The sequence below is a fragment of the Arachis stenosperma genome, chromosome 4 (assembly GCF_014773155.1).
Source record: "Arachis stenosperma cultivar V10309 chromosome 4, arast.V10309.gnm1.PFL2, whole genome shotgun sequence".
Lineage (NCBI taxonomy): Eukaryota > Viridiplantae > Streptophyta > Magnoliopsida > Fabales > Fabaceae > Arachis > Arachis stenosperma.
Genome location: NC_080380.1, coordinates 150606164 through 150632949, shown reverse-complemented (window position 1 = coordinate 150632949; position 26786 = coordinate 150606164). Strand labels below are relative to the sequence as shown.

Here is a 26786-nt window from a genome sequence, read left to right as displayed (position 1 = left end):
TTTAGTTAAAGAGTAAAATGTCTTGTCCTAATTATTTTGAAGACCCAAATGGGTATATGCTCAACATAAATATTAGCTCCAACTTGGAGGTGTAATTTGCAATTTAATAATGTATTAGACCCTCTTTCTCCTTCACCGCGAAACATAAAAAACATTCCCCATTCCCAGCTGAGAGGCTTGGCTGCATTTTCTGCAACATAGCTCAATGCGACGAACATAAACTTGGATTAACCGCAAACTTAAAAGCAGCATTTGCTCCTTTCAATGGCGAAGAACAATCACACCGTCAGAGACAAAGGTAACAATAACAACGCGCCGCTCTCGCGGTTCGGCGTGCTCGTGGCGCAGCTGGAATCCATAGTCGCTTCCGCAGTTCACAAATCTCCGGAGCCACTCCTCTGCTTCGATCTCCTCTCCGATCTCATATCCGCCATTGACGAAGACTCCAAGGTACTTCCTCTCTTCTTCTTTTGCTTATTTTTCCGATTCTGTTATGAAATTTCGTTTCTCAGATCAGCTACCTTTCGTACCTCACTTCATCTTGATTCATTTCGTTAACGCGTATGATGTAATTCGGAGCTGGTTATTAAGTTTGTTACTGCCAGTTATGGCTAGTTAGGGAGTGGATTGTGCTAATCTGCACTTGTGAACATCGTTAGCTGTGTGCATTCGGATCATTTTGTATATATAAGCTGAAACTAAGTTGTTGCAGATCGAATTTCCTTTTTTAGTTTAATGAGTTTGTTATGAAATATGAATTCATGAATGCTTTTGTCTGTAGTAGACAGTGTTCGATATTGAGAACAAGCTGCATTTTGTTGCGTTAGTTATTGCTTTGTTCGTATGATGCGGTCTGTGATTAGCTGAACTATAGTTTCAATTTTGATATATGCATATTAGCAAGCTCTCAAGGAGCAAGAAATGAGAGAAAGCAGAAGAGCGTTTTGGAGAATTCAGAGAGAGGAAAATAGCACTGCATCTTGGTGCTTGTGCTATAATTCATCTTTATGTCTCTGATTCTCGTATGACAGCTGAAACTGTTGCAACTAAATCTAATTAGCTGATCTGAGTCATTGTACTACACCTATGAAATTAGGAGAACTATAGCAGAGTGTGTGTGTTTTATAACATGAGGTAGTAACCTAATGCTAAGCTTGTTGCTTTTGAGAATTGGCTTTTAATTAAGGTTTGGTGCTATTCATTTGATATTATTTGTTGTTGTTGATTTGTGTTTTCATTAAAAATCTTAATGTGTTTTCTGATGTTAAAATTTATCATATCTTCTAGGAAAATATTTTGTTGTGGCAAAGACGGTGTGAGGATGCATTGTATTCCCTACTCACTTTTGGTGCTCGACGGCCTGTGCGTCACTTGGCATCAGTTGCAATGGCAAAGATCATATCCAAGGGAGATGGAATATCAGTTTATGCTAGAGCAAGCAGCCTTCAAGGATTTCTTTCTGATGGGAAGAGGAGTGAACCTCAGAAAATTGCTGGTTGGTTAAAATAGAACATTTCTAACAATGTTTAATGGCTAATTAATTGCTGCAATATTTATTGTTTGAGCACGCTGACTGATACAGAAGATTCTTGGAAATATTGTTGTTGGTTAAAATATTCTTCCTCTCCCTGAGTCCAGTGAACAAATTGTCTAGTTTCATATATCTATGTATGTTTAGCACATGCTCATGGTAAGCTATATGGACTAATCCTATTAAAAACAAATCTAGAGGTAATAAAATTATGACTGAATAAAATCTCCTAACATGATTAGGTATTACATCTACCTTTCATGTTGCACACGTTTTGTAAATAATGTTTTCAATGTTGTTTGCATTTATTTATTCAGATGTGTCAGTCTTTGTTGTGTTTTATCTTTACTATTTTATTTCAACCAATTTTTAGGTGCTGCACAATGCTTGGGAGAATTGTATAAGTATTTTGGCAGAAGAATCACTGCAGGTTTACTTGAAACAACGACCATAGCAACAAAGCTTTTGAAATTTAGTGAGGTATTTTCTTTCTGTGAGTATTTTTAGATATTCTAAATTAGTAAGGACTTTAATTGAAGGGCCTAATGAAAAGGCACAAAAAATTTTTTATTGGTCTATGTCATCGTTTTATGCATGCACGATACATGTTTTTCTTGCACACAAACCATACGTATATAGTTAATGAGTTCTTTTTTTTTATTTGCTTCTGTTTTCTGTTTAATTTGGATTTTTTTTTATCATTGTATTATTTAGATGTCTCCAAATGAAGTGTTGAATGAAATTATATAATTGTTAATTGGATAAAAATGGTCACAACATTTTGACATTGGGTTACAAACAGTATTTACACCACTTCATTTGGGGATTTTATTGTATTTTTATTTAGATTTTAGAAAAACAAATATAAACAAAATAATTTAAAATGATTTAGATTTTAACAGTTTGACTATGGACATGGTTTCACTCAATCCATGTAGCGGATTCTATCTAGTGGGACAAGGCTTAACTATTGGTTTTTTTTTTTTATTTAAAGGATTTAGCTAAGGGCGCTTGTTAAGGAGATAAGAATAGTAACTTTTGAAGTTTTTAATGCATTTAATACATTGTCAATGTATTGGAAATATCAAAACTTGAATTTTCTATGAAGAATTTCTTTTAATTGATTCCTTAACAAGTGCCCTCAAGACCCTTATTTAAAATAGGAAAAAGATTGTTCTTTGTAGCAAAGAGGAATATTATTAGAAGAGAAGGAATAGTACAAAAGAGGAATGAAATGCAAACTAAAGATTTGGTTCTGCCAGTTTGAACTAGGGTCATCTGGATATATAAAAGAAATGGAAAGATTACTTAGTATTTCAAAAATGGAAGAAGAAAAAGAATCAAGTGGAAAATCTCTTTTTAACATCCTCCATACAACACAGAGAGATATGATCAAAGTGGGCAATCATATCTTAGAAAGTGCAATAGAGAATGCCTAAGAGTGACATATGCTATGTGGCAGGTGCTTTAGCAAACAATGAAGACAAGGGCAGAAAAATTAGGGCCTGAATGCTTTTAGTATTTCCAGCATGTCGCAACCTATGATTAAACTTCTTTTTGCTCCAATAGCTTAGTTGTTTCATTGAAAAAGTGAAATTAGAGGAAATCAAAGCCAATTTGGTTAAGATTAATTGTATTCACCAACGAAAGGAAAGTCTAACTGACTTATTCATTCCTCTCCCACTTTCCTAGATTTATCATTCCTCAATATTCTATTTGTTTTTGGTAGGATACATGAATTAGTAATGTGCCTTTGTTTCATTATATTATCGATTGATTTTGTCTTTCTGCATACTTTTATCACATAATGGAGGCAGTTATCTCGCTGATAATTTGTTATGCCATGCCCTCTAGTCTCTTTTAATAAAGTTTTGATGTCACTCAAACTTCAGGAGTTTGTAAGGCGTCAGGCATTGCATATGCTTCAGAATGCTTTGGAAGGCTGTGGTGGAAGTGCTGCTTCAACAGCATATTCTGAGGCATTCCGTATCATAATGAGATCTGCCACTGGGGACAAGTCCTTTGCCGTTAGAATAGCTGCTGCAAGGTGTTTGAAGGCGTTTGCTACCATTGGAGGTCCAGGATTGGGGGTGGCAGAACTTGACAATTCAGCTTCCTATTGTGTCAAGGCAGGTATTTTTATTTCAATTTCATCTCTTTCACATGCAAAATTATATTATTGGTTACATGTCTCTGTCACTGCTGCTTTTGATAGGCTCTTGAAGATCCTGTTTCATCTGTTCGAGATGCCTTTGCTGAGACTTTGGGCTCCTTGCTTGCTCTTGGAATGAATCCTGAGGCACAGGTTTTTCATATTTTGGCTTTCTCTGTTTTTTCGTTAATTCTTGCATCTTTTATAATTGTTTCTATATCTTACCAGGTTCAACCTAGGGGAAAAGTTCCTTTACCTCAAGCCAAAAAACTTGAAGGTGGATTGCAGAAGCATTTGACTTTGGCTTTCACAAAAGGTTTGTGTTTTTCTATATCACCTAATTTCATTTTCCAATATGATGACATACTACCATTACAATAAACTTGTGAATAACATGTGCTTTCCCAACCTGGCTTGCTTAAAGTCCGAAATTTGTACTCTCCCAACTACTCATGCAGCAAGTTCTGTCCTCCTTTAAAGAGTTTCTAACATTATAAAATGTCATTCATATTCGTAAACACCTATCATAATCTCAATCTCATGTAACCTAAAGAGTATGAATACTCTCATCTTCTGTATCTATAAATTAACCAATTAAAATGCACAAAGCTAAAAGCAAAAATGACAAGTCAAGACTGACAAAATTGGCTTAGAGGCTTTTCAATATTTGTTTTACACCGGTAGAAAAATTTCATTTTGTCTCAAATTTATTTTCATGTGTTTTTTATGATTCCATTATATATATATATATATATATATATATATATATATTTTAAATTTCTTTGCATTTGCTGTTTAAATTTGTAACTTACTTTTCCTACTTCTATTGCAGCAAGTGGAGTGCGGTCTAGGGATGTTCGGGTTGGCCTAACTCTATCTTGGGTATTCTTTTTACAGGTGAAGCTTGAGACTGATTTTTTAAGCTTTCAGTTAGCTAATAGGCATTCTTGTGAATAGTTGGAGATTGGATGGCATTTTTGTTTCATTATTAGAATTCAGTCCTAAAAGCTAGCAAATAGTGAGAGTTGCCTAGCACTTATAAAGGTTATCATGGTCATATTCCCAAGTGATGTGGGAGTTCTAATAATTATATTAGGAGTATTTTTTTTTTTTTTTTTTAACTTTTAGGAATATTCAGTTTTACTCTTCTGTATTGTATTTAGGCATTGATTGATTCTTCACTTTCTATCTTGTTTTTATCTTTTAGTTTTGTTTGTTACCCAGTTATTTTAGTTTTCGAAACACAGACTATGTATGATTCATCCTTTTGTGGACTGTAAGCTTTATGGGAGTCTTATTAATTTGCTAGTGGTTGGTGCTTCTTGAAATCCATAACCAAAAATGGAAATCTTGATCCCTTAACATTGATCCCCCCCCCCCCCCCCACGCGCTTTTTTTAAATTAATGTTCATATATTTTGGGATGGGGTTGTCTCTAGCAGTGAAGAAGTCTTTAGAGATCTTTGATTTATTTATTCTTTTATATGTTTGCTGGTAGATTCCTTTGTTGGTTTCATAGCTTTTAAGGTAATTATTAAACACAACAGAAATAAAATATGTGTTTGTGGGGTTGTTCAAGTAGTGATTCTATTATCAATTTCTTTCTCGCAGGCCATGCGCATAAAATATCAGCATCCAGATAGCGAGCTTCAAAATTTTGCATTGCAGGTTATGGAAATGCTCCGTGCTGATGCTTCTGCAGATGCCCATGCATTGGTATTTTCACAATCAATCATAGTTTGAATTATTTCTTTCAGTTAGTTTCCTCCATGGATTTTGTAATATCCTTCTCCCCTTGTTAGTAATATTTCTTCTTCTATCTGGTTGGAACATATTGCTCGTACCTTCAATGACAGATTGACAAGCAAGTTTATAGGATAGGATGAGATGCCTAGAATCTATTTGGTGTAAAACTCATGATCTTTATAGAGTACTTTCCCTTTCAGACATGTTGAGAGATTGAAAAGCTATGCTTTATAAATAAATCTTTTTCTTTTTTGCTTTGCTTTTCTATAGGGGAACTCTTGTCAACAATCTTCTATTGTCCTTCTCCCTTGTCAAAAAAAGAAAAAAAATTATTGGAAAGAAAATAGAAGATAATTTAGCCTCATCCTTTTTTGATAAAGTTTCTTATTTTTTTGAGTGAAAGAATTGAATAACTGGTTTCAGTGTCATAGATAATATTAAACAATATTGTGAAGCTAATGGAGTTTTATTGCTTACACTAAAATGAATAGGTCTACTAGATCCTTCGGTAGATTGACAATTGGATTGAGCAGGATATGGTTTGAACGTTGAACCAGCACAGGCTCAGCATCTTGAACTGACCTGTGGTGGTAATCATTCAAATTTGGCTTGTCAATAGCACAACTAATTTCTGAACTATCCATTTGCCTCTACATTGTTACAATCCAGTTACAGGAATTTTTTATCTTCTTGACTGTTAACAAGAGTTTCTTATTTCTTGCTGCAGGCATGTGTTCTTTATATCCTTCATGTTGGTATAACTGATCAAATGACTGAACCTACACAGAGGAACTTCTTGGTTTTTTTGGGAAAGCAGGTGCAATGCATTTAATTAAATCTATAATTTATTTGCCATAAAATTTTCAAGATGTCTATTTCACCCTTGATATCATCGTAAGATGTTTATTGAATTGTTTCCAATCCCCCCCCCCCCCCCCTTTTTCCCACCCTGTTTGCTTGTTATAGCTCCAGTCATCTGAAGCCGGTCCTTACATGAAAGTGGCAGCTTTACGTACACTATCATATACTCTAAAAACACTGGGAGAGGTAAGGCTTAACTGCTTATCTTTCTGTACAGAAAAGAAAGTCAAGTACTGTTAGAAAGGGAAGAAGTATTACTGGGATTTTTCAATTTGCAGGTTCCACTTGAATTCAAGGCAGTTCTTGACGAATCTGTAGTTTCAGCTGTGTCTCATTCTTCGAAACTAGTGAGCTCATGATCTTCCTATTTTTCAAGAGCCAAAATATTTTCAGCATATATCTCTATGCCTTTTTTTTTAGTTTTATATTTTTTATTCTTTACTTGTTTTGGTTAAACACATCATCTTCATAACCATGGAGTAGGTTGAAAGAGGAAGAATCTGATATGACCTTATGAATAATTTCTTAATGTAGATGCGATTGAAAGGCTGATGGTAAATAATTTCACAATTAGTGGTTTCAACAATCACTTTAAATCATCTCACACAATTAGACATTTGACCTCCATTTGATGAGCAAATCAGAATCTATTTAACAGAATTTCCCTATCAAACATGTTGAGAGATTTGAAACCTATGCTCCATAGATAGCCATTCTTTTGGTTGCTTTTTGCTTGTTGTATAGAAGATCCCTTATCTTCCACTTCCTTGTACTATTTTTTCTTCTCCTAATGATATTCTTATTTTATCAAAAAAATAAAAAATAAAAAATAAAATAAAATAAATGAAAATAAAAAATTGTGTAAAAGCATTTGGGATTTCTGAAATATATGTATTGTTAGGTTCGGATAGAGGCTGCTTTGGCCTTGCGTACCTTGGCTGAAGTTGATCCAACTTGTGTGGGTGGCTTAACTTCATATGGGGTGACTGCTCTTACTGCTTTAAGGGAGAATATATCCTTTGAAAAGGTGAGATTCATGAATTTGATGATAATCTACATTATAATTCATTGTTTGTAATAATTAGTATATAGCATCAATTATTATTATTTGATTTACATGAATTGTTTGTACAAATGGTTTACATTAACCTACTCTAGTTGGAAAATGTTGTGGTGTTGTTTTTTGTACTTTGTAGACATGGTTCACAATAAAATACAATAAGGATATTTGTTCTGTGTAGCTAACCCCATTTAGTGAGAAAAAAAGGTTTGGTAGTTGTATTATTACTGTTGATAAGAGAAATGTTGATAAAGGTAAAAATGAAGGCAGGTTATTATAAGCTACAGCATTCAAATCTGATATTTTATCCAAAAGATAGAATGTTATTTGCCCATTACTGTAGTTGGTGTGTGGCAATGTAAGAGAGTCACGGTAAATGCAGATTGCTTAGCTATCTGCTTCTACCTCATGTTGGCAGTTTACACGGTTGTGTAAATAAGATGAATGTAGCAGCTGTTTATTTCCTTGAATCAAGATGGAGTAGTTTGTTATGTTTCCCTTTTTAGTGTGTTTTGTTGTATTTCCATTTTCAGTTTCTTATTTTTTTGTTCATTATATTTAAACAAGGATAAGGTTGTATTTCCATTTTCAGTTCCTTATTTTGTTGTTCAATAAAAGTACATTTTATGAATTGACAATGATGCATTGTGTCCAGGGAAGCAGTTTACAGTTTGATCTAGATTCGTTGCATGGGCAGGCTACTGTGTTGGCAGCTTTAGTGTCTATTTCACCAAAACTCCCTCTTGGTTACCCAGCTAGGTAACATGATCTCCTCCCCCTATCCCCTCCACTGTTTTTATATTATCGTGTTGCGAGGACATGGATATGGATCTGTCCTTTTGCTTTGTTTAATTTTTGTCCAAAGATTTGAAAGATACACTTTCTAGTGTGCATATGAATAAATAGGTGTCACAGCATACTTTGTACTTTTTGGTTTTGGCGATTTGGTATACTCAATATAAATATTAGTCAACATATTGCTATCGGTTATGTGTGTGCATGCACTCTTTTTTCTTTCTTTTTTTCCCCCCTATTCCTCTCAAGTTTTTTCTGTTATCAATAAAATTAAAAAGAAATTTTCTTTGTTTCATCAAGCTGGATAACTATAGTAGATTGTCATACTTGAAGTGTTATGCTTGCTTTATTTGCTGCGCTAATAAGTCATTATGTTGCATAAACAGACTTCCTAAATTAGTGCTTGGAGTTTCAAAGGAAATGCTAACCCAACACAGTCACAATCCTGTGGCAGCTATAGTTGAAAAGGAAGCGGGGTGGTTGCTTTTATCATCTCTGTTGGGTTCTTTACCAAAGGAGGTATAAAGTTAGTATTTTTGTTAAAATTGCAAGGAACTTGTGCTCCAAGACTGTCACATTACCTACTGTATGCATGCTTCACACATAATGCATCTTGGGATCAACATGATCTTATGCTATAATTATTTATGAAACTTCTGGTGTATTCACATCCCACCCATTTAGGTAGGGATGAATCCTATCTAAATGAGACAATACAAAGTTATCAATATGCATGCATGTTTTATGCACTTAGGATTTGGTTTGCTATTGTCAATTTCTTTGTGACGATGTTTTATCATCTTTTGTACTAATTTCTTTTTCTATTGAAAACAAAAGAGGTGTGTATTCACCTGTTATTTCATTATCCATTACTATAGAATTGAAATTATGACGCCAAGCTGTAGAACATGGTTTTCCTTCCCTTGTCCATTTACTGTAGCTGTATATCCTCTTGAAAATTATAATAGGGAACTTCTATGTATATTTCATGTGATGTGTTAATATGAAATTGAAAATTATAGGCAGGATTGTGATCTTAGTTTCCATGTGATTTGTTCTAAGCGAAATTCACGTCATGGTATTTGTGCTTGCCCGCAGGAGCTTGAACAGGAGGTCTTTGATATTCTTGCCTTATGGGCTACCCTCTTTACTGGCAATCCAGAAAATGAGCTCAAGGAAACTGAAGATTTAGTGTCAACAATATAGTAAGCACCTATGAAAATACGTATATGGTTTTTGTGGTCAAATTGTTTTAGAATGTCAGATATGACAAGCATTTGAATACATCTATCTAGCAACTTGAGCTTTATGAGAAATGACTTATGTCATTGCTCGCGAAAATTTAATTTCACCACAAGGTAAACTAGCCCTATGCAGTGTTCGCAAGAGACTGTTCATAACATAAAGTACTCCTCCCTCCCCTCCCCTCTCCCCGCTCCCCCCCCCACCCCCCCCCAAAAAAAGAAAAAAGGAAAAATAAACTACATTATTTTTGTGTTGAGTATTTTGAATTATTTTTCAGTTTCCTTCCCTATGATATGTCCTGACAAAAAATTTATTCTTATTATCACCAAGAAAAATTTGAGGGAATTATTTTTTTCAGAAGTATTTACTATTATTTTTAAGTATCTTGACCAAGACCTTTCTTATCATATGGACTTTTAAAGTTGAAGTTTTACAGCATTCTTTATTATTGTCCGCCACTTTTCTCTTGTATTTTGTAGTGTATGGTCTTCTGCTATTCATGCACTCACAGCATTTATAAAGTGCTTTATAGCTCCCGATGTGGTGAATGATGGAGTATTACTTCAGCCAGTTCTTGTATACCTCAGTAGGTATGATAACCTCAAGATTTGATTTCTTCGATGCTACAAGTCCATCTTTGTGTCTTTTTATTTATGACTGTAATGTCGTTTGAAATTTGATTTCAATTCCTAACTTATGTTGGAAGCAGTGCGTTATCATACATCTCAGCATTAAGAGCCAAGGGATTGGCACATGTAAAGCCTGCAGTGGACATCTTCATCATCAAAACTTTGATTGCTTACCAAGCTCTTCCTGATCCAGTTTCATTTAAAAATGACCATCCTCAGATTATTCAACAATGTACATTTCCATTCAGGTAGTGTGTAAATTGTATTTGTCTGTTATTTACTATTTTGACTTTGTATTGATCAGCCACTGCTGAAACATAAAAAAAGATGTTACACTTTTCTTTTGTCTTGATTTAATTCTCATTCAAGTTGTTGTATAAATGATGTTTCTGTTTTTTGAGAGAGAATTTGTAAAATGCCATTGCTATGCCTTTCTCTTTCTAGTCATGGTTCTTGACAAGAAAGAATAAAAACTACAAAGAAAAAGAAGGATAAAGGATCACCCTAAAGAAAGAACAAAACAAATATCCATGGAAAATGAGAAAATCGTGCAAACTAAGCTTCTCAATCCTTCTTCATATATGCTAGAGCTCCTTGTTAAATGCTTCATTCACACCAAATAGATACCAATGACCAACCTTATCCTGGATAAAGAGGCTTTAAACTAATATTTAAAGAAAATATTCTCTTGGAAGATTTGATGCAGAAGGAAGCTAGAAATATGAAAAGATGGATATAATTTTGATGATTTATGAAATGCCTCTGAAGTAGAAATGATTCTGCTGATATGTTTGGAATGATTCTAAAGAGTTCTTTTTTTTTTGTGGTGGGGGAGGGGGGTTGGCATTTTACTTCGCTGTTATAACTAATTATTTTCTATATTTCTATTGTGAAAAACTAATTGATAATCACTGATTGATCTGAGTAATTCTTTTGTTGCTTGTTTGTATAAGATATGCCTCAGAATGTGAAGAAAGTTCATGCTTGAGGTTTCTGTTAGACAAGAGAGATTCTTGGTTGGGTCCATGGGTTCCCGGAAGGTCTGTTTCTGTTATCTTATTATGCAGCATAGTATTTGTTTTATTAATTACATGCTGTCATTGATGTCAGATGAAATTACAAAGATTTCTTATTTGCTAAGTTATAAAGTCCATTTTTATCAAGTGAATAACATGATCTGCTGTATATGATTTTGACTTAGTGGTATGGTCTTTTGGATTATTCTCAATCTTTTTAAGATAGATCAATTTGGTTGGTTTTTCTCTCCCTGTCTCCAATATATTTCTCTCTTCTTTTCCTTTTTTTTTATCTATAATATTTCTCTGTTCATTCTATCATCATATTTAGCTTACTGAGGAGGTTGGCTTGATATGTATTATGGAATACTGGTATTAAATCTAGTCTAGTGATTTGGTGTCATTCGCAAATGTCGCAAATGTGGGAACGTTAAATAATATTCAGATCCCCTTTCATGTTAAAATAATAAAACCATGTACCAAAGAGATATATCCTTAGACTAACTTGCAATATCATGTTTCAAGTGCACCCAGCAAGATGTCACATGAATAGACATAATTTTGACAGAGTCCTGAATTATGGGAACAAAATCTAGCGATGTCATGAATTGTATTTGTGGGAACAAAACTAATTGATGTCAGCAATTACAGCAACTCTTCTGTTATTTGTGCATGTCTGCATATTTTGTAAACAAGTGGAGCTCCTTCTCATTTCTCTTAACTTTGGTGGTCCCTCTTTCTCCCAAGTCCCTTTCGTTTCCCTTCTTTGTTTTCCAACTTACTTGCATTACCTATTTATTTATTTGAAAAAGGGACTGGTTTGAAGATGAGCTTCGAGCTTTTCAAGGCGGAAAAGATGGCCTTATGCCGTGTGTATGGGAGAATGAAATTTCTAGCTTTCCTCAGGTATTATTTCTTTGGATAATTGTAGTTTAGTTAACGCCAAGAAAATAATTTACTTATTTATTATGAACAATAGACTACATCTGTGATTAACAATATCCAACAGCAACAACAACAAAGCCTTGTCCCACTAAGTGGGGTCGGCTACATGAATCAAACGACGCTATTGTGCTCTGTCATGTATCATGTCTACAGAGAGACCGTTTATATGTAGATCTCGTTTGACCACCTCACGGATGGTCTTCTTAGGTCTTCCTCTGCCTTTCGCTCTTTGTCCATCTTCCATCTCATCCACCCTCCTGACTGGATGTTCTATCGGTCTTCTTCCCACATGTTCAAACCACCTGAGACGCGATTCAACCATCTTTTCCACAATGGGTGCTACTCCAACTCTCTCCCTTATATCTTCATTCCTTATTTTATCCAATCGCGTATGACCACTCATCCATCTCAACATCTTCATCTTTGCCACACTCAGCTTATGTTCGTACTCCCCTTTAGCCGCCCAACACTCCGTACCATACAGCATAGCCGGTCTTATAGCAGTGCGATAGAATTTACCTTTAAGTTTTAAAGGCACTTTTTTGTCGCATATAAAACCAGATGCACTCCGCCATTTTGACCAACCTGCTTGGATCCTATAATTTACATCCTGTTCAATCTCTCCATTATCCTGTATGATGCACCCAAGATACTTAAAACTTTTAACTTTTCGTAGGATGTTTTCTCCAATCTTCACCTCTATATTGGAGTTTTTCCTTCTCAAACTGAATTTACATTTCATATATTCCGTCTTGTTACGGCTTATGCGCAGACCATACACTTCTAGAGCTTCTCTTCATAACTCCAACTTCTTATTTAGGTCTTCCCTTGACTCTCCCATAAGGACGATATCATCGGCAAAAAGTATGCACCATGGCACAGGCTCTTGGATGTGCTCTGTGAGTACTTTCAAGACTAATGTGAAAAGGTATGGACTTAAGGATGATCCCTGGTGTAATCCTATACCAATAGGGAATTCCTCTGTCACACCACCTTGAGTCTTCACACTAGTTGTGGCCCCATCATACATGTCTTTGATTGCCCGAATATATGCGATCCTTACTCTCCTCTTTTCTAAAACCTTCCATAAGACCTTCCTTGGTACCCTATCATACGCTTTTTCCAAATCAATAAACACCATGTGCAGATCCCTTTTATTACTACGATACCTCTCCATCATCCTTCTTAATAGGTATATCGCTTCAGTGGTAGATCTGCCTGGCATAAATCCAAATTGGTTCTCTGTTACTTGTGTCTCTTTTCTCAACCTCCGTTCTATCACCCTTTCCCATAACTTCATAGTATGACTCATAAGCTTAATCCCTCTATAGTTTCCGCAACTTTGTATATCCCCCTTATTCTTGTAGATAGGTACCAAAGTGCTCTTTCTCCACTCATCAGGCATCTTCTTTGACCTTAAAATCTCATTAAAAAGCTTGGTTAACCAGTTGATGCCTTTTCCTCCAAGACCCTTCCAAACCTCAATCGGGATATTATCAGGTCCTACTGCCCTGCCATTTTTCATCTGCTTTAGAGCCTCTTTTACCTCGAAGTCTCGAATCCTTCGATAGTAGTCAAAGTTTTGATCTTCTTCCCTTGTGCATAATCGACCAAGGCTCGGAAGAGTCTTCTGTCCCTCATTAAATAACTCGTAGAAGTAGCTCTTCCACCTTTCATTAATCTTCTCCTCTTGAGCCAACACCTCTCCATCCTTATCCTTTATGCACTTAACCTTATCCAAATCTCTCGTTCTTCTTTCCCGACTCTTTGCGATTTTATATATACATTTTTCTCCTTCTTTCGTGCCCAAAGACTGGTAGAGACCCTCATATGCTCTTGTCCTTGCTTCACTTACAGCCACTTTTGTCTCTTTCTTAGCCGCCTTATATTTTTCCCAGTTATCTGCATTGCGGCATAAAGACCACTCTTTAAAGCATTCCCTTTTTATCTTTATCTTTTCTTGTATACTCGCATTCCACCACCAGGACTCCTTGTCTCTTGGTCCTATTCCTTTAGATTCACCAAAACTTTCTTTTGCTGTTCTTCTAATAACTTATGTCATCTCCCTCCACATCTCTTCCGCGCTTCCATTCCCATCCCACTTTGCCTCTTCTCCTACCCGTCTTAGGAAGCTTCTTTGTTCCTCACCTTTCATCCACCACCACCTCGTCCTTGGGTTCTTCGTATGATGTCTTTTCCTCAACTTTTGCTCAACGCGAAAATCCATAACGAGCACCCTATGTTGTGATTAACAATATCCAACTAGTATTTAGTGTGTGAACTATATATTGGCCTAGCTAATCATTTATCTGTTCAATTTATACAAGACTGGATTTCTTTTTTACTCTGGAATTCCTCTAATGTATTTCTCACATTTCTCTTCTCAACTGAATCTTGTTTCCTTTTATTGGTAAAGGTTGTGTTTCTTCTTTTGCTTTCTTCTTATTATTATTTTTTATGGTGATTACTGCATGTGCCCTCCTATAAAATATTATTAGCTAATTAGTGGAACATACCTTGTTATTGCCTGATAAGCTTTTGGAAGGTTTTGATATCACAATGAAAGCAGAAAGTAGTCCTTGTGTTACTTTCTTTTTGTGTGTGAAAATCTATAGAAAAACATTGTTCCAAGTGTTTGTATGTTTGAAAATATGTTTTGATTGTTCATCCATCATGAGGACTGCCCTGAGTTAAATGCTACTGTGTATAACTTTAAGTCAGCACAACAGTTGGTTATTTAAATGCTACTGTACTATTGCATAGTGTAATTCCAAAAGAAAACATTTAAGAAGACCTCAATCAAATCAACTTGGTTTTTGATAGGGCACAGTGGTGTTGCTTGAGTCAAGTACTGAGATGTGCAGTGAGAATAAACATTTAACAGTTTTATATTTGTCTTTAGTTTAAAAATATATTTCATTTTATTAATCCAGCTTATTTCTTAATGTCTTTAATGTACCACTTGCTTTATTTTATTCTTTTGTGTGTGATATTTTTGGATGGGGTTTTACTTCACTAACAACTTAATGTGACCTATGAAGCCGGAGACAATAAGCAAGACTTTGGTGAACCAGATGCTTCTTTTTTTTGGGATCACGTTTGCTTGTCAGGTATTATGTCAGTAATGGTATGAATCTCATTGTGTGGATGCAGAATCAAGAGGGTGCTGTTTAGCGAGTCATTTGAATTGTTATGTTTCAGGATAGTGGTGGCATGCTCTCCCTTCTTGGCATCATTGAGCAGTGTCTGAAAGCTGGGAAAAAGCAACACTGGCGTGCAGCTAGTATCACCAATATTTGTGTGGGCTTACTAGCAGGCTTTAAGGTTCTCTTCTTTCTTTTGTCGGTACCCTTCTCTTGTGTGAATCTCTCCAGATATAATGGTTTTGTTATCTTTGTAGGCTTTACATTCTTTTCGACCACAAACAATAGGACAAGAGATTTTGAGTTCAGCGCAATCTATTTTTCAGGTAGGTAATTTTAATTTCATATTATCTGCATTAAATGTTATTATTCTGTGTTATTTGCTCTATATATGTGATGTCCTAATTTTCTTTTTCCGGTTTGAATTTGCATGGAAGAGTATTTTGGCAGAGGGAGACATTTGTGCATCACAGCGTAGAGCATCATCAGAAGGTCTTGGATACTTAGCTCGATTTGGAAATGATATTTTTACTGCAAGAATGGCAAGTTTCTTCAGTTTAATCTGAATTTTATGACTCATTTTTCTGCTGCATTTGTGGCTTATTACGAAAAGTTTTCCCTCTTTTGTGTGGGGTTGTTCTTCTTTGCTTCTGTACTTTGTGATGCTATGTACTATGTTCATTTCTGATTATTCTTTTTTCTCCCATAACGGTGATAATCAGGCAAGATCACTACTGGGTGACCTAAATGGAGCAACCGATACCCACTATACTGGATCTATTGCTTTGGCACTTGGCTGCATTCATCGCAGGTCATTTATTAATATGCCAGTTAATAATTTTCCTGTGCTTTTTCACTTTGTTCTTAATCTCCCAGGATATATTTCTTTCTTAATCACTGATGGGTATGAATTTGTTTGAACTGTGGCAAGTAGACAACCCATCTTTTTCTCCATATATTTTGCGACATTCTTTATTTTGTATTTCTTGGTTGCAGTGCTGGAGGGATTGCATTGTCAACTTTAGTTCCTGCAACAGTGAGCTCTCTATCATCACTGGCTAAAAGTTCAGTAGCTAACCTTCAGATATGGGCTATGCATGGGCTGCTTTTAACTATTGAAGCTGCTGGTTTATCCTTTGTTTCTCACGTCCAGGTATTCCAATTTCAAATGACAGCTCATTGTGACCCGAATATATTTTTATTTTATTCCATGCATATAACTATTAAGTAATATCTATCTGTCAGGGTAATTACAGCATGAAGAGCTTTTCCCTTGTTTTATTGAGATAACATTTGTTAAGGAATAACTTTAAGCCATTGGAAATGTCACTAATTGGTTCATTTGAGCCATTCCACATTATTTTGTTTAATTATCAAAATAATATCGCTGACACTCAGCTAATGAATTTTTTTTTGGGTCTCCTCCTGGTAATATGGCCTGCTTTTGATAATGTAAATTTGTAATAATCATGTCTTCCATTCCCTCCACATTTGGAAGCTATTTCATGATACATTAACATAGGAGGTGCCTTGGTGAGAGAGAATTTTGGTGTGTGTAAAATAATCTGAAGTATTTTGGTGAGTAAAATGCAAAGCACTACTGTCTTTACTCTATTAGTTAGGTATTACTAGTACGAGCCCAAACTCACTTATACAATAAGAGAATAAGACATATGAGGTAAGACATTTTTGGTGATGTGTCACAAATGACTTCATCTCTAACTCGTCCCTTAATGCAATAGCCATTTGGTTTCAAAACATAGGGATCCCTTTAACTAGGGTGACATTTTTGTGTGTAATATTCTATTTATTAATGGTGACATGGTTCTCTTTAATTTTCATGCCAGGCAACCCTTTCTCTTGCTATGGACATTCTTTTATCTGATGAGAATGGTTTAGTGGACATTCAGCAAGGTGTTGGCCGCCTTATCAATGCTATAGTTGCTGTTCTTGGTCCTGAGCTTGTCCCTGGAAGCATATTTTTCTCTCGCTCCAAGGTAGATGTTTTTTCAGTTTTGTCCCTGTTTCAAGAACAAGAAATTCATTAAGAGGAAAGAGAAGATAATAAAAGAAATAATTTGAAACATATGATGTCTTGCTTAACATAAAGGGAAACATAAATAACAATATGAAAAAAGAAACCTCAGTACTTTTGTTTGGGAAACATGTTTAAATGACTGATAAGCTTTGCACCAAGCAGAAGCTAAACAACTGATGTGTAAATGAAGATGCTAGAGTTTCAAACCCAACCCCTGCCTGCCGCTGGAAAAAATATGCACCCAAGTTTGGCACAGTTTCCCTATTTCCAACAAAATTTTTAGCCTCTTTACTTTGGCCAAATTCATTACCTAATCACAGAAAGTTGCTCAAGTTGCCTAGGGTATCTGTACAGGAGATTTTGACCAATTATACTCTTATTCTCATTTTCAGGTTTTCAGCCAATTATTATTGTTATTATTATTATTGTTATTGTTATTGTTATTGTTGTTCACAGTGTTTTTCTTTGTCCAGTCTGCCATGGCAGAGATAAGCTGTTGGCAAGAAACTGCAACTATGCTTGAGTATGTTTCTTTATTCCACACATTTTTTTGTGGTTATCTAGTCTTTGACTAGGGTAGTTATGTTTTAAGTTATAGCAATCCCTTCTTTGATGGTCATCTGAAGTTTTGCTTGCTCAACTACAGGAGTGCACGCTTTACACAACAACTTGTTCTTTTTGCACCCCAAGCTGTTTCTGTGCACTCACATGTGCAGACTCTTCTCTCCACTCTGTCCTCAAGACAGGTTTGTTTCCTGTACAGTTTCCATTTAGATAATGTATTATACACTCTTGTTTTCTGTTTAATCTTTTCTTTGATGCAGCCAAATTTACGGCATCTTGCTGTGTCAACACTAAGGCATTTAGTGGAGAAAGACCCGGTTGGTTCCCTCTTCTTAGTGGTGTTCTCAATATAAAGCATTAGCATATCATATTTTTGTACTGACAGCTAATTTTAATCATACAGGTTTCCATTATTGTTGAGCAGATTGAAGATAAGTTGTTCTTTATGCTGGACGAGGAAACTGATTCTGAGTATGTTACTTTCTTTCTCTTTACTACCAATCATTTGGGTTGAGGCACCTTTTTCTTTTATTATTTTTATGTGGTTGTCTTGTCTCATTATTTTAATAAATATGGTTTTTCCAGAGAGCCAGAATAATGTAAGAAGTAATACAATGGCATGATATATTTTCCTAGACTATTCATTACAAGACAGTGTCTCTTAAAATCATTTAATTACTTCAGCATTGCTCTGCATCTTTGATGGATCAACCCTTAAAATTCCCATATACTTAGTGTCATAACATCAAACATTCCTCCAGCTCTGTATCTTTTGTATCTGAGACAGAAAAGTTTTCTTAATCATTCTTTCGTTTTTAGTTTGTTTATTTTCCATTGATTTCTTTTCGTGGGACTAAAAGATTTATTCTTTGAAGAAAATCTTGGTAATCCTTGTTTTGGGATAAGATATTCTACCTGGCTCTGTTTCAGGTTTTACAATTTTTTAAATATATTTTTGGGTGTGGGTGGTTTTAAAGAAAAATTTGATGAGACGGTAAACGAGGATGAGAAGATTGGCATGGCCAACCATATTATTATATTAATATAAAAATTGGTCAGTGCCATCTATAGCTATTGGCATTTGGCTTTTTGACTGCTTATTTCTTACTCCTTTAACCTGTGCAGAATCGGTAAGTTAGTGCGGACCACAATTATGAGACTACTCCATGCATCATCTCCTTCATGTCCTTCACATTGGATAGCAGTATGTCGCAAAGTGGTAAGGTTTCTATTTCAAAATGCTGGATTGTCTATATGCTTCTCAGTGTCTGGAAACTAATACAATGTTTACAAGAGATTGTGTTAAACCCATGTGGAAGACACAGATATTTGAAGTTTTTCTGAATATTCTTTGAAGTGCAGACCTGCAATGGCAGATGTTGTAAAAAGGTCCAAATGTAATAAAATAGTTGCCTTGTCATTTGTCTTTGACGTATAGGCACAAGCACCTAAGGTTTTTACTTTTTATGGTCATGCTATCGAAGGATTTATTTGGTAGAGATGCATCTCTTTTATCATTTCATTTAGAGTCTGCTTAGGTCTTTCTTTATCCCTAACTATTGGTCTATTGCATTTGATCAACCCTCTTGACCTGATGCTCTAATGCTCTTTCTCCTCATGGTTATGAAATTTGGCACGACAATCAGCTAGGTTGGGGTACTGAGCCAGTGGTTCAACCAGTAGGTCATTGGTCGAACCTTTTGACCCAGTTATATTAAAAAATATATAAAATATAACAAGCATGATATATATATATAGTTTGAAAAAGTTAAACCCTCATCTCTTGAGTGAGCTTTTGGAGTTGAGTTGCCCTTTCACTTCTAGTAAATGAGGTTTTGGTTTAAAATGCACATTAGGGAAGTTTGGGATTGGTTTGGACATTTTTACAGTTCATGGTAAGGTGCACATGGTGTAACATTTAACGGAGGGACAAGTGAAATTAACCCTTGTTATTATTATTATTATTTAATGATACTTGACAATGGTTTTTGTGGGATTACTCAGGTCCTTGCTACTTCAATGAGGAGCATTGAAAATATTAGTACTTCAGCAAGTGATAACATAGATGGTGATACACAGTTGAACCAAGGGGATGATGAAGATATGGTTTCTAGCTCCAACAGCAAGCAGAGTTACAATTTTCAAGCTTCCAATGTTGATCCTAATAGAGAGAAGTACCTCAGATACCGGACCAGACTTTTTGCTGCAGAGTATGTTTGTTTTAGCTGTGTAATTTTAGTTTTTATATATATGTTTCAAAAATGCCAACCTATCCTAGATTCAAACCCTATGTTTTCTTGGCTTCTTTCATGTGATTTTAATGCATCTAATGCGAAATATACCTTCATCCTTTGGTGAAGAATTAGCATGAGGATGATTTATATGTTGGGGTCGCACCTATTGGTCAAAAGATGATGAAGTCTTGTCTTAGGTGGGCATGAGTTGAGAGGGTTAATAGAAGCTCCACATGGCAAGTTGGTCAGATAGGGAGTAACTCCATCACTAGAGAGAGAGCTAGCCAGGAGACCTAGAAAAACTATAGGTGAAACTAATAAAATTTAAAAAATATATACCCTTTAAAAGTTGAATGTAAAATGGATGTAAGCATCATTTATGGTTGGGCTTTCCTGTTTGTTTCATGTAGCCTAGCAAGGCGTAGCTGTTGATGATTATATTATTTGTTGTTATTTGAGTAATTAATTTTCTTGCAGATGCTTGAGCCATCTTCCAGAAGCTGTAGGAAGAAATCCTGCACATTTTGACCTGATTTTGGCAAGGCAAGAACATGGAAAAGGGCCGGACACTGGTGATTGGCTAGTACTTCATTTGCAAGAGTTGATATCACTTGCTTATCAGGTGCTGCTTACATACTAGAATATACTAGCATAAATGTTTTACCTATTGCACTTTGATTGGTATTGAAGACAACAATAATTTATTAACTGGTCGCCTCTCATATTTTCTCTTACCAGATAAGCACAATTCAATTTGAGAACATGCAGCCGGTTGGCGTTAGTCTTCTTGGCACCATTGTGGACAAGGTAGTTTGTTCTCTATGAAACACGATGGTTGTGCGAATGTTGTGGCTTTTCTCACCTTTTGTTCTCTTCCTTTGTGAGGTTGCTCAAATGCTGAAAATTTTATTTCTTTGAGATAAGTCTTTTAAGCTGATCAGAAGTTTTTCCTTCTCCATATTTTTCCCCTCATATAAGAGCATCTTGTTATTAATCCCTGGGTCTATGGCATAATTGAAGGAGCGGGATTATGGTGGTCTGCTGGCTATACTTCTCTTTGTCGTACTCGACTTTATGGCTTGAGCCACATGCTTTTTATTCTCTTCTCAATCTTAATTTCTTCACTGTATTAATGGAATAGTATTTCTCCTTTTGACACTAATACATCTTTGTAAGTAAATGCTATTTTTGATCTAGTGTCAAGAGCTAAACCGTTTTATTGTATCAATTATCTGGCTTTCATGTTGGGAAATCCTAATCAGTCTTTGATGTTTGCTTAATCTCATGCTTTCTCTATGGTTGATGGAATTTCTTCTTGATGAATTTATTTTTATGTGAATTTGGACCAACAGTTTGAAAAAGTAGCTGACCCCGAGCTTCCTGGGCATTTTCTACTGGAACAGTTTCAGGTATTTAGCAAGATATGTGGCAAATCACAATCATAATTCTTTCTGCCTACTGAAAGGTCCCATAAAACTGATGCTTCATTTATATGGTTATGTCAAGTTTGAGTTTGTTGAATTGCTTGGAATAACCAAAACTGTTCTAAACACAGGCCCAACTAGTATCTGCAGTTCGTACAACCTTGGACACATCTGCTAGTCCTAGTTTACTTGAGGCAGGCTTGCATTTGGCAACCAAGGTTTGGTTTATTTGCAAATTTGGAAATCCCTCAAACTTGTTTCTGCATAGCCAATTGTGGGCCTTGGGCTCCCTAACATGTATCTAATATTTCTTTGGAAGTTAGAAATATATTTGCAAGGTTTTCCACAATATGCAATTTAACACAATACTATGTGAAAATTTCAGATACTCACAAGTGGAATTATCAGTGGGGATCAAGCGGTGGTCAAGCGTATATTCTCATTAATCTCACGTCCATTGAATGATTTTCAGGACATTTATTATCCTTCGTTTGCAGAATGGGTCACAAGCAAGGCATGCTTACTTTATTTCTGTGTTATCAATGGCTCAAATATGTTTATATCAGCTCATTTGTCGTCGTATTAATTTTATTGTAGATCAAGATAAGGCTTCTGGCTGCTCATGCTTCTCTTAAATGTTATATTTATGCATCCATGAGAAAGCACCAAAATGGAGCTCCAGATGATTACCTGGCATTATTACCATTGTTCCAAAAGAGCTCAAGTATTCTGGGAAAGTATTGGATCCGTACATTGAAGGATTACAGTTATATATGCTTGTACCTGATCCCAAAGAAGGAGGTAAGCCGGGACTTGAACTCTCTTTATACTTCAGTGCCTCAGAGGGTACTTCTTTATTGAAAGACAAACGTGGATCAATATGAAACTAGTTATATGTTCATGGTTGTCTTCTCATTCTACTTGCACTTTCTTGCAGTGGAATTTGTTCCTTGATGGGATCCAATCACGTATTGTTTCTTCAAAGTTGCGCCCGTGCTTAGATGAATCTTGGCCTGTAATTTTGCAAGCACTTGCATTTGATGCAGTTCCTGTGAATCCTGAAGGCAGAAATGATTCCACCAAAGCCTCAGTCCCAAACACCCAAAAAAATAGTGTCTCTACAAGTCAACATAGCATGGTTGAGTTGAAGAGTGAAGACTTCAAATTCCTGTGGGGCTTTTCCCTCCTTGGTCTGTTTCAGTCACAACATCCTATCTTTTGCAGGCCAATTTTACAGCTGGCATTCAGTGATGCTAAGCATGGAGGAAACTCGCCAAATAATGAAGTCAACACCTCGGGCTTGAAATTATATGAAATTGTACTACCTATGTTTCAACTTCTTTCTAGTGAAAGATTTTTTGGCGCGGGACTACTTAGCATGGGTATTTGCAAAGAACTGCTACAGGTGGGTTTGTTCCTTATGAGATTCTTTGACATTCACAAGACCAAATAATTCTTATGCTGAATGATCATGAGCAATACTCATGGAATTCTTAGTAATTCTTATGCTGAATGGTCATGAGTAATACTCATGGAATTCTTATATTTGGTGGATGCAGATTCTTTCATATTCCACGTACATGGATAATTCTTGGAATAGTCTTGCAATATCCATTTTATCACAGGTAGGCATTAGATAAATTGCTATCTGGACTGATTTTTTGTGTGTATTATATTTTACGTTTTTCGGTTAAATTTATGATAACACTTAAAGCACTTTATTCCTGATGAAGCTTGACTTGTGCCTGTATGACATTTTCATCTAGTCTGCTGTTTGGTGCTTTGGCCAGTATTTGTGACTAATGAATTTCGTTTCTTTTGTTTTCTCTACAGGTTGCACAGAATTGCCCACAAGAAATCTTCAATAGTGAAAATTTGGATTTGATAATAACAGAACTTTGTTTAGATTACCTTTTTAAAGTGTTCCGGAGGTAATTATCTTTCTGTGATTGGTAATTTAATATGAAGTTTCAACTCCCAGATAGATGACATGCGTCGAATATATATAATCTGTTAAATGGTTTCTGTGCTTTGTTGTCCAGCAGTGAGAGAATTTCAGTGCCGCGTCCCAAATGTGATGTAAATGTGATACATACACTATGTAGCACAACAAGGGAAGTTATTAAACGCATTGAGACAAAGGTGTGTCTGCTGTGTACGAACTGGTTCTCTTATTATTATCTGAAATTATGAGCCAATATCTTATATCAGTATTATTATTATTTTTTTAAAAATTATTCTTCATTGAAGGGTTTGTGCAATTCGCTTTTATCTTAAATTCATTTTTTTGTGAACTGATTCTGAAAAGTGAGCTTCATTGCTGATCTAATACGTTGACTACTTCAGACACACAAACACGCAAAATCTGTGGTTCTGGCATTAGTGTTAATGGGCTACGAGTGCATTAGGGAGGCTTCAACTGAAGTTTGCTTATCAGAAGCAATTGACATGGTTAACTGTTCAAGTTCTTTATTAAAGAAAATCATTAATGGTAAGCCTTTATAGTTGAAAGTAGCTAATCCATAGTAATCTATGGTCCCTTGTAAATAGCTACTTTGAATATTTATATTGACCTTTATTTATTTCTTTCTTGTTTCTGCTTGTTTGTGTTCCTGTAGTTTTGGTATAATAGGTATTTTTGTGGGTATATGAACCATTTTACTTCTGCAGATTTGAGATTCTTTAATTGTCGCTCAATATCAAGCTCCCATAGTAGTGAATCAACTATAATTCATTCAACAGTACAACTTATACTTTTTCCCTCAATTTGTTTATAGATGAGGCTCACCTTGATGATGGCGCTCTGCAACTAAGAGAACTGTTTGGAACTTGTCTGAGTGTGGTTGCTGCTATGACTAAGGATTGCATTGAGGGATTCCATTTGCAGGAGATTAGGGGTTCCAACTTGCGCAAATTAATACAAATGAAGCTTGTGTTTTCTCTTGAACAAAGTATATCGATTGCCAAATTGGCTCTTGAACTAAAGTGTGTTGCTGATGGTGAAACAAGTAACTCTTTATGTGCTAATGCCCTCAGATATTGCATACGATGTATCCAAACCGTACTTAATGATTCAAATTTAGAGGTATGTGTTATGTAAAAAATTAGCATGGCTGTTACCTGGAAAGAAACCCAAATGACAAAAGTTTGTTCTCGACAGATTCAAGTATTAGGTTTGCAATTTCTTAAAGCCAGGGTTCAAAGAGATGCTAATACAGAAGATAAGTCTTTCATAATGTTTCTTGTTGGGGAGCTAATAACCAATATATTCACTTTGATCCAAAAAACATTCAAGGTATAAGAAGCATTTGCATCTGTGGTGCCATTGGTAACACCTAATATTATGTTAGTTTCTTAGCAGATTGTTTCAATTCAATCTAGCTAAAAGATTTTATTATTTCATTGGCAGAATCCCATAACAAGAGAATCCGTAACCATAGTTAGCGAATGCTTGAGTCTAATGGTGCTATTACAAACCCTGTCAAAAGGTGATGATTGCCAGCGAAGTTTTATGAACATTCTTTTGGAGGCCATTGTCATAATTTTCTTGTCTACGGAAGATGGATCCTCTAAGGTAATATAAACTGAGATTATTGCCAGCTTAGCACTCTTTTTCTTATTATTAATATCTTAAAAAAATTGTTCTTTTGATCGTGCAAATAAACGACAGGAAGTCAGTGATTTAAGAAACACGGCCATTAAGCTTGTTTCTCGCCTTGCTCAAATTCCTTCATCAGCAATTCATTTCAAGGATGTTTTGCTATCAATGCCTCCTCTGCATCGCGAACAACTCCAGGTACTTTATGCTACCAACGTGCATGTTTTGTGAATTTATTTAGCAATCCTTTAATATTTTTCTACAATCACTGGTTGATCACCTCAACCAAGATAGAAATTATATTTTTGCAAATGGCAAATTCCATTTTCCTGTCAACAGAAATAATAAGCTTTTTTTTTTAAATTTCTGATGTAATCTCCTGTTGCTTACTGCTGTTATTTCACTACCTGCAGGGGGTAATCCGAGCTTCTGTAGTAACGCATGATAAAAATCCAATGGAACTAAAAGTACCAGTTTTGGACATTAAAATACCAAAGCCATCAACAGAAAGTGAAGATAAGCATTCTGCACCACCGGCTGCTATCGCGGCACACGTAGATGAAAATGATGAGGAAGATGATGAATTTGGTGAAGATGATTGGGATGCTTTTCAGTCTTTTCCTGTGTCTAAAAATGAGGATGGAGATGAACCAGAAACAGAGGACGCTGCTGAAGGAAAAGATCCTTGCCTGGTTGAAAGCTCATCAGAACCGAAAACAGAGGATGCTGCTGAAGGCAAAGATCCTAGCCTGGTTGAAAGCTCATCAGAACCGAAAACAGAGGATGCTGCTGAAGGCAAAGATCTCAGCCTGGTTGAAAGCTCATCAGATATGGAACGTTCCACCAGAGTTGATGAGTTTCAAGAACGTTCCATCAATGGTGAAAATGACCTCAATGGCGTTGATTGTCTAAAGACTGATGAACAGACACGTGATCAAACAAATTCCGATGCTGAGAAGTCAGGTAATGATGTGCATCCAGAGATGGAGAAAGAACTGCAACATACTCAAACAAGTCTTGACACTAACAAGGTAGATAGTAACGAGCATCAAGAGATGGAAGAAGAACTGCACAGTAACGAGCATCAAGAGATGAAAGAAGAACTGCATAGTTCTGAGCTTCAGGAAGAGGCAACATCAACCCCAGGAAATGAGCAAGGTTCTTCTTATCATAGAACTGAGGCAGAAGCTGAAGGATCGACCAAAGGCGACTTATCATCAGATAATTTGCAAAGAAAGCCTTCACCTGAACCATTTGTCTCACACTCTCCGCCACTTGGACAGGGTTATTGCGAATCAGAAGATGCTAAAGACGGTGTAAATGAACAGAACTCAGATCCGCAGCCAGGAATGTCCCAAAGTGCAATAGAAAGTGAAAAAAATAGTGATAAGTTAGAACCAGCTGGTGACCACCGTGATGAGTGAGGCGTTGTCAATTGAAGGCCATGACACGACCGCACGAGATTATAATATTATGAATCCCACGAACCCACATCTGCATGAAAATCGCGATTAAAAAGATGCGTGTATAATTTACTTGTACCATTTTTTGCGCTCCAACTAATTGTATTTTTGTTGCACATATTTTATTCTCTAGCTCTGTTGTTAATCTGTATTATTATTCTGTTATTATTTGAGAAGCTTTTATTCATTTAGTTTTTCTATGAAGTTTAATATTTTTTAGTGAGAATATTTAGATTTTAGACAGATTTTCTTAAAATATGGGTTGAGGGTTAGGTGCAACTTCAGAAACATCTATGTAAATGTATTTTAGTTCTTACTTTCGAAACTTTTATTTATTTAGTTA

At 35.7% G+C, this 26786-nt stretch overlaps 1 protein-coding gene across 3 annotated transcripts; it reads left to right on the top strand.

Moving 5' to 3' along the window:
• Positions 1-124: 124 nt before the first annotated feature.
• LOC130976232 (protein SWEETIE) lies at positions 125-26786 on the top strand. Of its 3 annotated transcripts, none has more exons than XM_057901034.1 (48): positions 125-450; positions 1288-1495; positions 1905-2011; positions 3424-3660; positions 3747-3836; positions 3912-3999; positions 4516-4580; positions 5294-5398; positions 6156-6245; positions 6395-6475; positions 6568-6636; positions 7191-7316; positions 8005-8108; positions 8531-8663; positions 9243-9349; positions 9869-9979; positions 10099-10266; positions 10972-11058; positions 11847-11940; positions 15021-15089; positions 15181-15303; positions 15380-15448; positions 15560-15664; positions 15845-15933; positions 16119-16275; positions 16970-17119; positions 17634-17683; positions 17807-17906; positions 17985-18041; positions 18128-18195; positions 18850-18943; positions 19729-19934; positions 20436-20580; positions 20697-20765; positions 21311-21367; positions 21514-21600; positions 21768-21896; positions 21980-22183; positions 22320-22787; positions 22942-23007; positions 23216-23313; positions 23428-23524; positions 23729-23873; positions 24160-24467; positions 24543-24677; positions 24792-24956; positions 25053-25178; positions 25394-26786. In XM_057901034.1, exons 1-48 carry the CDS (start codon positions 265-267, stop codon positions 26402-26404), a joined length of 6903 nt encoding a protein of 2300 aa, XP_057757017.1. In that variant the 5' UTR covers positions 125-264; the 3' UTR covers positions 26405-26786. The 3 variants fall into 3 exon arrangements, with proteins under 3 accessions (XP_057757017.1, XP_057757016.1, XP_057757018.1); XM_057901033.1 differs by having other exon boundaries at positions 23425-23524; XM_057901035.1 differs by lacking the exons at positions 125-450; positions 1288-1495; positions 1905-2011; ... (3 more) ...; positions 4516-4580; positions 5294-5398 and adding an exon at positions 5929-6018 and having other exon boundaries at positions 23425-23524.